The 10,360-nt window shown below is 41.4% G+C and overlaps 1 protein-coding gene across 2 annotated transcripts in view; it reads left to right on the top strand.

The window, feature by feature from the left end:
• Positions 1 to 9,313, top strand: part of TFAP2C (transcription factor AP-2 gamma) — a 20,374-nt gene extending 11,061 nt beyond the window's left edge. For both annotated transcript variants that reach the window (XM_069953995.1, XM_069953994.1), the window contains exons 2-7: positions 189 to 662; positions 1,261 to 1,312; positions 3,009 to 3,213; positions 4,889 to 5,007; positions 5,536 to 5,677; positions 7,904 to 9,313. In XM_069953995.1, the coding sequence (XP_069810096.1) occupies positions 189 to 662; positions 1,261 to 1,312; positions 3,009 to 3,213; positions 4,889 to 5,007; positions 5,536 to 5,677; positions 7,904 to 8,189 (1,278 nt within the window). In that variant the 3' untranslated portion in view covers positions 8,190 to 9,313. The remainder of the gene's footprint in view (positions 1 to 188; positions 663 to 1,260; positions 1,313 to 3,008; positions 3,214 to 4,888; positions 5,008 to 5,535; positions 5,678 to 7,903) is intronic.
• Positions 9,314 to 10,360: the final 1,047 nt, after the last annotated feature.

Genomic DNA, 10,360 nt, shown 5'->3' with positions numbered 1-10,360 from the left:
CTGTAAACTTTTTGTAAATTTTTGCTGAAATCTTTGTGTGCCGTAATCGCTAGGATGTTTTTGCTGTAAATTTTCTATGTCTAAATTTTCAACTTTTATTTTTGAAAATAACTTTTTTTTTTAAATTTTGTTTGTAAACCGTGTGAGGCTGCTGCAGCTCTAACGTTCTTTCTTTCTTTCTTCGGCAGGACAGGCACGATGGGGGCAGCAATGGGAATCCGCGGTTACCCCATCTGTCGTCGGTCAGCCAGCACTTATACAGCCCAGCTCCCCCACTTTCTCATTCCGGCTCCTCCGACTTCCAGCCTCCGTATTTCCCACCTCCATACCAGCCTCTACCGTATTCCCAGTCTGATCCCTACTCCCACCTTGGAGACCCCTTCTCCCTCAACTCCATCCACACTTCTCACCCTCCTCCCAGTCAGCAGCAGGCATGGCCGGGCCGTCAGAACCAGGACCACAGTGGCATTTCCCACCACAACAGACCAGGGTTGGTTCATCACATCCCGTCTCTGGATCCCAGCTCAGGAAGGTTGGGAAGAGACTTCCAAAGAAGGCCGGACATCCTTCTCCAGCACGGACCTGGACATGGTCTGGACTCGTCAAGCCTTGCAGATAACCTCGGTCTCCCAGACATTGGCCAGCAGATGGAGGATGTTGCGGTAATGTCCCCTATAAAACCTAATTGTGGTGAGGGGTAGGGTTTCATCTGTAGACCTTCCTGGCATAAGAGTGCGGAAAACTTGACTTGTCGGAGCTCGATTGACAATTTTATAGTCAATTTTCCGAGCAAAGCGCTTTGGGCTACAAACCGAACACAAGGGGCCATGTAGGTTGTTGTTGTTTTTGTGCCAGTATTTACTGCTATGGCGTTCTTGTCTGTCTGAGGGGAACTCTGATAACTTGTCAGTGGCTTGTTGAATTTTTTGGTGTCTAATTAAAATTTTTGCAATCAGATTTTTATAAAAAATGTGTTAATTTCTGCTACCTGTGCGGTGCTGACGTATTCCGCAGTGCCGCACAGCCATACTATTCACATCCGTCCAAAACTGCCGAAAAGAAATAGATATTGGTCTAAAAATAAAAACACAAATTTGTGAAAAATTTGTTTGCTAATTATTATAGTTCTAAAATTTTTAAAACTTTTAGCAAGTTCATTATTTTGTTCCTTTTCTTATATCAGAATTAAGATTTTGAAAAAGAAAAAAATTTGTGCTGAAATTCTCCTTTTTTCTCCCCCCCCCCCCCCCCCCCATACAGAGTTTGGAAGAGCAGAGCTTAATCATGCACGACCAGACCGTCATAAAGAAAGGTTTGTCACACCACCCCCCCTCTGTAAATGTACTTAAAACGAATCCTAAATCCTCAGTTCTATTTTTATTTTATTTATTTAATTTTTTTTTTTTTTTTATTTTTATTGTTAAAAGATGAGGTTAAAAAAAGTAATTTTTTTTGTATGGAGTAAATGTATTTATTTCCCTCCTTCTGTACTTGTCTTCTTCTCTCCCTCACCCGTACTGCGTCCAATATTCGTTAACCCTTGCAAATTGAGTGAAAACAGAACGTTTGATTCTATAAACTTTCCTGATTACAAAGACTGTGTCATGTGAAAAATATTTAGTTGTTGAGTTTTTATGGGGGGTGATGAGGTTTTCCTATCGCAAACATCTCTCTACAACAGTGTCTGTTGTGGTTTCTGGAAAAAAGTTGTTTTTTTTTTTTTCCCTTCTAACTTTTTATACTTGTTTTTTTGTTTTTTTTTTTTAACTGTTAAGATATCTTATTTGGCACTTTTTCTCCATAAAATAATTGCTGCAGAGAAGCTGTCACGGGGGCGGTCATTACATTGAGGCTATTAGGAATGCTTGAGCTGCTCCGCCGACTGATCTGTCATAGAGAACCTAAACATGCGAGCAGATGCTTGACAGCCCTGGCATTGTGGCCGCTTGCTTGCTCTCTGTTCACACTTGTTTTTGGAGGGAGATAATTGCTGGAATCCTCCTGCAGGTTGGACACAGAGCTGGAATCTGGATTCTGTAATATTTCTCTAAATTTTATTTAATTTTTTTTTTTTTTCTTGTTGTAAAAGACAACTCCCATGCTTTTTTCTTTATTGTGGGATTGTTTTTATTAATTTTTTTTTAATTGTGTAACTTACAAAAAAAATTAAAAATTTTGGTTTGAAAATAAAGTTAAGTGTCTTGCTGTAGTATAAATTTTAAGTAAATTAGATATATTTTTTATAACTATTTGTGCATTGCAATGGGGAGCTTTTTGAGTTTAAGAACTTCGGTAGTTCTTGGTTTTCCTGTAGACCCCATCCCAAATACAGTTCTACCCCCCCTTTGTACAACGGAATGGTCCCTGTTCTTCACTCTTCCGATGCGTGTCGTGTACAGTGCTTGGTGTTGACTTAAGTCCTTTGTCTTGCTAATTCTCCTGTAAACCTCTTCGTGCTCTTCTGGAGTCGCCTTTTAAAACCTGAATTGCAAATGGTCTGAGCTTCAGAAACACGTGCGCTTGTGTTCATCCACGCCCTTGTATATATGTCAATACACATTATATTATGGCCCCATTAGGGGACATGGTCCTGGCCCTTTTGTCAGCTTGTGCAAATATCTCCTGGAGTGTTTGTTCTTATAGAATATGCTGCCCCTTAGAAAAGAGAGAGAATCTGGAACCAGGAGGTGGTGATTCCTCCTTGTTCCCGAGAGGACCCTCTAAGTTCTATAACTTGGTCCAATCCCATAGATGGCTAGATAACTTTCCGTTATCTTTTTGGAAAAGGCTTATTCAGATATATGGGATGCGGGGGGGAATTCCAGTTTTAGTTTAAACCCATTGACCAAAGGGCCGTCCACCAATGGTTGATCTACCTTGGAGAGCTACAGGTTGGTGAGCATTGATCATTGTAGCTCCCTCCTGTAGTTGATGACTCCATAAATCTTTGACCACTAAAGTCTTGTAGGAATCCTACCTCGAATGATCTTGGAATTTTTTTTCCGCAGGCAAAAATACCCTCAACATGCCCTACCAGAAAGATTCCTTGATGGGAATCGTCATAAATCCAAATGAGGTCTTCTGCTCTGTTCCGGGAAGACTTTCACTCTTGAGTTCCACCTCAAAGTACAAAGTGACAGTAGCGGAAGTCCAGAGGCGGCTGTCACCCCCTGAATGCTTGAACGCATCTCTACTTGGAGGAGTACTGAGAAGGTAAATGTTCTGATCCTACAGGAGATCTATTTCTAGCAGAACCTTTATGTGTAACACTTTGTGTTTATCAGCCCCCCCCCCCCCAACCTGTGGCTTCCCAGCTGTTGCACAACTATCTTGTTGTGTAAGTTTTGCAGTATTTTTTGGGAGGAGTAATTATCCCTTTTAAGAGTCCAGATCTAAAATTCTTGCATCTGGGGCAATTTTTTTTTTTTTTTACATCTTCTGGGGGGCTTGATCCATTGCATCTTGTAATGCTCCTGTTCCAATCCAGAAACAGGCGTCTTCTCTTCTCCCGAGGGCCTGTTGGGATTTGTAGTCTTGCAGCAGATGGTTAGTGACAAGGTTTCCTAAGTGGTCTCTAAATAGTTAATGTGTATAATCTCTCCCGGCCATTGAAACTCGCCCAACTGCTTTCTATTTAATGATAGGGGATGGGGGGGGGGGGGGGGGGGGTGCAGGTTCAACAACAGTTGTAGCGCAAAAAAACTTTCCTTCCACAGATTCCGGTGCGGCTTTTTGTAGAACAATGGCGAGCTTTGTTGGAAAGTCGTCTTAAAGAGGACCACATAGAATCCAGTGCAGGGGATGAAACACAAATCGTTAGACCACACTTTTGCCCCCCCCCCCTTCAACCGTTCTTCTCATTTGAATGTGAACGAATTGTATTCAAATGGGTGAGTGAGAAACCTGTTTTCTTGGAAGGACCCTATAAAGCAGCCGGCCTCTTTAGAGAAAATTTATGTTAAAGATTGTGTGGTCTTAAAAGAAAAAAAAAATCACTACTGTGTTTGAGGTAAGGAAAATACTAGATATGGCCATTAGGGGGGCTCTACTATGTTTTTTTTTTTTTTTTATTTCCATATTATATACAATTCCCCCAATTTAATGCTGACTATTCAATCTTGAAACTTCCCCATTCTTGGCCGTGCCATCTTGAGCATGCACTCCCTGATGTGACCTCAGGGGGCAGCATACCTAGACTATATAATAATCCAAAAATATTACAAATATTTTCTGTAAACCAAGACCTTAGGGGTATGACCACCTTCCATTCCCCTGAGCAAGAACTGTCCTGTACTATGTTTTATTAGATTATTAACCATCCGTACATAAATCTGTATGAATGTTTTTGACATTCTTACGACCTCATTGACCCCCTCCATCGCATATAGTCTAGGTCCTGTCGGTAGAGCCGCATTGCTTTAGAAACCCATACCTGGGGGGAGGGGCTGAGGTCGGGAACATCACATTAACATATGGCTACTTCCCGTCTATTAATAGCGTGCATTAATGAGAGCGCGGGGTTAGCGACTATAAAGTGCAAAAACATCTGTTCCTGTGGCTGCTGATAAACAATGACACAAAACTATGGCAGAAAGTGAAATTCGAAGAGTATATTAGCATTTTGTACCCAATGTATCTATAGGGAAGGGAATTCCCATACAGGTTCCCACAGATGTCTCCAGGGAGCCTCGTTCTTCAGAAATTCGATGCCTGATCCATTGTTTGATACAGTTTAGATTCATTGTGAGGGAATCCTGCCCCGTGACATCAGCGCTTTCTTGTGAAGTCTTGTCCTCTTTGGAACGACGCCCTCGTCTGAGCGGTTTTCTTGGTTAAACACCCCGATGGCTGCATTCAAGTGTTAAATACCTGTCCTGTCTTTCATCAGAGCCAAATCTAAAAACGGAGGGAGGTCGTTGCGAGAGAAACTTGAGAAAATTGGTCTGAATCTGCCGGCCGGAAGAAGGAAAGCTGCCAATGTGACCCTGCTGACGTCGCTGGTGGAAGGTGGGTCTCGTAGGATGGTTACTGTCCACTGCTCATGAACCACATTCGGGATAAGCTCTTCGCTCCTTGTTACTGTTGACTATAAAACTTTTTGCAAAATTTGCAACTTGCAGCTTAGGGTTTTGGTTAGAATTTCATGGCAAAGTTGGTAAAAGCCAATTCTGTTAGAATAAAAAAAAAATTGGAATAGGTGATCAACTTTTTTTTTTTTTTGTCCTTTTTTTTTTGTTGCATTCTAAGGGCCGTTACCAGCCGGTCCATAGGGGTTAGTTTTGTTTTGCATCTCTCGGGAGTGAGTCACTTCCTTTGTCCTGGCAGGAGACAACTCCTGTGGCCATGTTGTGGGTTGCGCTCTCACTATATGACCCACATGTCTAATAAGATGCCGGGACAGATAATGTCTTGGTTGCATTTGGTTGCATCAGGTCTACAGAGCACAAAGAAGCTTAATGCAACAACACTAATAATGACTCTCTTGTGTGGCCCGTATCCTTGACCCGGCCGATAACCCTTGTCTTCTCTCTGCAGGTGAGGCCGTACACCTCGCTCGTGACTTTGGTTATGTTTGTGAAACAGAATTTCCTTCCAAGGCAGTGGCCGAATACTTGAGCCGACCGCATATGGAACGCAACGAGATGGCGAATCGCAAAAACATGCTGCTTGCGGCAAAGTAAGTAACCAGCTAAAGGTCCCTGAAATATGGTGTGTGTGTCAATACACTGATAGCGGGATTCGTCAACCTGGAGTAACATTCTGCTAGTCTGGCACCTTGTGACTCTTCCAGATGGTAAAATGCTTCTAATGTCTAGTCAAAAAGTTGGATTTCCGAAACTTGACGTCTCCACCAACAATACCCATAGTGCAAGACTAATTGAGCGTTTAAAATGTTTTTGGACTTGTGCAAGAATGGCACTTCATGTTCTGGGAATTTTTTGCCAAACTATTTTAACCCCCCCCCCACCAAAAAAAAAAAAAAAAAAAAAAAAGTGTGTCAAACTTGTGGCCCTTCGGCTGTTGAAAAAAAATACAATTCCTATTATGCACGGACATTCAATGGAAATTGTAGGTTGCAACAACAACACCTGGAGGACTAGAAGTTTGACATGTAGAATAGAGTACCCCCCCCCCACTAGTTTCCATAATAATCAGTGAGGGCTCATTCAGTCCTGGAAAACCCTACGTAGCCCTCAGCTAATGTCCTGTATACCAAGTTCTTGGGTCTTTTTCTTAAGACTAAGACCTATAGGACTTCTCTGGGGTTTATTTTTGAGCCTTTTCCCCTAGGTTTCCTCTTGAATTGTACTTTTTCTCCGTCTCGTCCTCTTCTGGGACGCTTGTGTGTTGAGATACAAATGTTCTTTTACTGAAGAATGTTGCGTCCGGCGTGTTACACGAGCTTTTATGGTGTGTACAAATCTCAACAAGTAGTCTTTAAGTGTTTTGCGGATCTCGCCTAATGCTTTTCAGGTGTTTTTTTAAACTATTTGCTGCTGACTAAGTGACTGCTCATCTATAACAGGAAACTCCATAGACCTCTGATGAAAGGGACGAATCTGTAATCTACCTCCCGTTTTTCTGCTTCTACATAAAACATTTTATTGCAGAAGTTTTAAGATTGCAACACTGAGACCCCCGAAGAACTGGAAACCTCATTGTACTTTGAAGTGCTTGTTGTTGTTTTTCCTGTTAGGGAAGTTTTTTTTTAATCTCAAATTGTAAATGACGAAAAATCTTTAACCCCATTTTGCAATCAGATGGGTTTTAAGCAAATTTTTGATAATCCATCTTACTGTAACCCTGTAAGATTTATATAGATTTTGTACTAGCCATAGGAGGCCCTTGTCTTGTTGCTACATGTATACCAGACCTAATTTTAAAGAGAACGTCTTTTTAAACTTGATATTTTTATCTTGTTTCTCGTTTTTGTTAGATTTCCAATTATTCTAAAATAAAATTGAAACAAATGGAAATTTATACAGGAACTGAACTTCTCAGAAGCTCTGAACTCACTACACCTCAATATCCCCCCCAACTTTACCCTTATGTATTTAATAGGGAGATCCGTAATGGGGGGGGGGGGGGGGGGGGGGGGAGGTGCAGTGAATTCAGAGCTTCTGAGAAGACGTCTTGGAAAAATTGCTCAACATGTTCCAGTATTAATTTCCGAGTCTTCTCAGGAGCTCTGAATTCACTGCACCTCTTCTCCTCCTCCCCCCCCCCCCCATTACGGATCTGCCTATTAAATACATAAGGGTAAAGTTGGGGGAACATATTGAGGTGTAGTGAGTTCAGAGCTCGTGAGAAGACTCTGAAAAATTGGTCAACATGTTTCAGTATAAATTTCCGAGTCTTCTCACGAGCTCTGAATTCACTGCACCTCAATATTTTCCCCCAACTTTACCCTTATGTATTTAGTAGAGAGAGATCTGTAATGGGGGGGGGGGGGGGAAATCTTGGACGTCTTGGAAAAATTGCTCAACATGTTCCACTATAAATTTCCGAGTCTTCTCAGGAGCTCTGAATTCACTGCACATCACTTCCCATTCCCCCCCATCTATCCTTAAATATTTCCATTAGAGATTTATCTCTATCAATTATTTAACAGATGATAAAAAGAAAAATAATAAATAAAATTGAGGTGCAGTGAATTCAGAGCTCCTGAGACAATGTCTCTGAAATTGTTCCTGTATAAGTTTGTATGCTTCCGTTTTTTTAAATTAGAAATCTAACAAAAATAAGGGACAATGATGTCAAAATTTTTAAAATGACTTTTTTTTTTTTTTTAGCTTTATTTCCTTCTATATATTTCCATGCATGTTAGTTTAACTAACTTACTTTGTATGGATGACCTTGACTTGGTCTCAAATTTAATTTATTTTTTTTTTTTCCCCCTTAGGCAAATCTGCAAAGAATTCACAGACCTTCTCACCCAGGACAGGACGCCATTGGGTAACGCAAGACCAAATCCCATCCTGGAACCTGGAATCCAAAGTTGTTTAGCTCACTTCAGCCTCATCACGCACGGCTTCGGGAGTGCCGCAATCTGCGCTGCTATGACCTCTGTACAAAACTACCTGAATGAGGCGTTAAAGATTGCAGACAAAATGTATATGAACGCGGGAGACCAGAGCCCCGGAGAAGGCAACAAAGGCCTAGAAAAGATGGACAAGCACCGGAAATGATGGGGATGTAGGGTGGACAACATTTTAGGGTTTGACTTGAGGAACCTATGAGGCTGGGACCTGTCACTTTTCTCTTGGATCCACAATCAGACAGCGGCCCCGGAGACTCTATGGAATATTATGGGACGGTGCTATATTCTTATCTCCACTGCCCAATGTCTTGGCTGAGAGGGAACTTTCCGGAAACTTTTTTTTTTTTTTTTTTCCCCAGAAAAATGTTTGAACCTCCTCCTCTTTGCACGCGACTTCCAGCCTCTTCACCTCCCTCACACATTTCATTAGGATCCCCCACGACCTTGCAGGATTTGCCCCCCTCCCCCTCCAATATGAAAAAAAACCTCTTCACCAGAGGTTGTAGACATCCATGGACACCTGGACTTGAGTTTTGGCCTGTATGCATGTACTTTATATGTGTGACTGCAGCTGATTGTAGCAGATTCCCTCTTAACCCACCTCCAACTTGGTGTTTTTAAGTGTGAATTTAAATTTTTTTTTTATTTTTGTAAATTTTTTAACACCATTCATTTTAAATATGCAATATGTCTGTTCAGCCAAGTTCTGCAATTTAAGGTTTTGTTGCATACTGATTTTTTTTTTTTTTTTTTTCCCTTGTGCGTTTTTATATAGGGTTTTAAAGGATTAGGTGCAGATCCTCATAAAACTAGGTACAAATATTTAATGATCTTGTGTTATGTTGATGGATGAACCTCTTCGCCAGTCACTTTGGCACTTTTCTACCTACTGTAGTAAAGGAAAAAAAAATTAAAAAACATTAATTCTCTTAGCCCTGTTGTGATACAAATTTCCTAGCGTCTGGTCACTAGAAAAAAATAAAAAAAATTTGTGTTTTAAGAGGTACTCCACCTTCACAGAATTCCATGGTCTATCCCTCTTTGTAAAGGGCAGTGGTCCACAATCTGTGGATGCCCTGATGGCCAAAGGCTGGGGAGTCGCAGTTTGGGGGTCCCTGGTACTGCCATCAGGAGGGGGGTCACCATGAGGTTGAATTTTGTGAAGATTTAGCAGCAATGCGACTTTTCTTATGTACATATTTATTTATATGTAATTTAAGGGGCTCTGTACATAATGGTGAAACTTTATACCACTGAGGTTATGGGAAGGTTCATAAAACAGGTAAAATTTTAGGATATTTAACAAAAAAAAAAGTGGCGCTAAAGGTGCCCTGCAAAAGCAATATGTGTGAAATTGTGTGGGAGGGGGAGTGAATTTTTTTTTTTTTTTTTTTTGAAGAGGTGTGAGTGCCATGTTGCGTTCTGTGTTCAACGGCTTTTACAAGTTTTGTAAATCTTACGGTATTAAACTGTTGTATATTATAAGCCTATAATAATAAAAAAATCCTAAGGACTTAGAATTTAATATCTGTGGTACGATCTAATATATACACTTTTTTTTTATTATTATTTTTTTTTTTTATTTATTTTTGCCCCCGGTGTGGTGTTATATTGGAGGGAGCGGCCAGTCACATGAGGTGGGCACACCTGCTTTAGTTTACAAGGCCGGTTGTACCCTTTTTTTTCCCCTGTGGTCAGTGTCCTGCCGGGATGTTGGAGGATGAGATAGAATACTTAGAAGAACACCTGTGTATTGACCTTGAAATAGTCTTTACACCACCTTTCCCCCTAGACTTGGCTGAACCTTCCTAATGGGTGGCACAGGCCCCAGACCATGTTACCTGGGATAAGTGGAATGCTGAGGGTTCCCTGCTGACACCTGCGCTGCAAGATAGAGTTCCTAGGCTTATTGCAACTTTGCTCTATCCGGATCAGTTCCTAGCTCTTTGGCACTCCTTGTCCTCTGCATGGATTGAGGTTCTCTCTGGCTTGTCCTCTCCTAAGAGGGGTTTAACAGTGCATAGTGCTGTGTAGCGTTACTAGTAAGAAAGTTGATAGAGGTGTACTGTCTTGCTTCCTTTCCATAGGGGGTACTAGCTAAAAATGAGCTTTGAGGGTACAGGGACCTGGCAGAGGGCCAGGGCCCAGATAGCTCTCCACAGTGGTCCTATCTAGCTTGTGTCCTTCCTCCACAATGCCTAACACACAAGACCTTTGCTCCTCCTCCACCCATGTGACTTCCCCAGTGAACTTAACATGTGCTGTGAGTGGGTGAAGAGTGCAACAGAAGAAATAAGTAGAGGTGATAGAGAAGAAAAA

The sequence above is a fragment of the Dendropsophus ebraccatus genome, chromosome 14, assembly GCF_027789765.1.
Source record: "Dendropsophus ebraccatus isolate aDenEbr1 chromosome 14, aDenEbr1.pat, whole genome shotgun sequence".
Lineage (NCBI taxonomy): Eukaryota > Metazoa > Chordata > Amphibia > Anura > Hylidae > Dendropsophus > Dendropsophus ebraccatus.
This window is presented reverse-complemented; position numbering and strand designations above follow the sequence as displayed.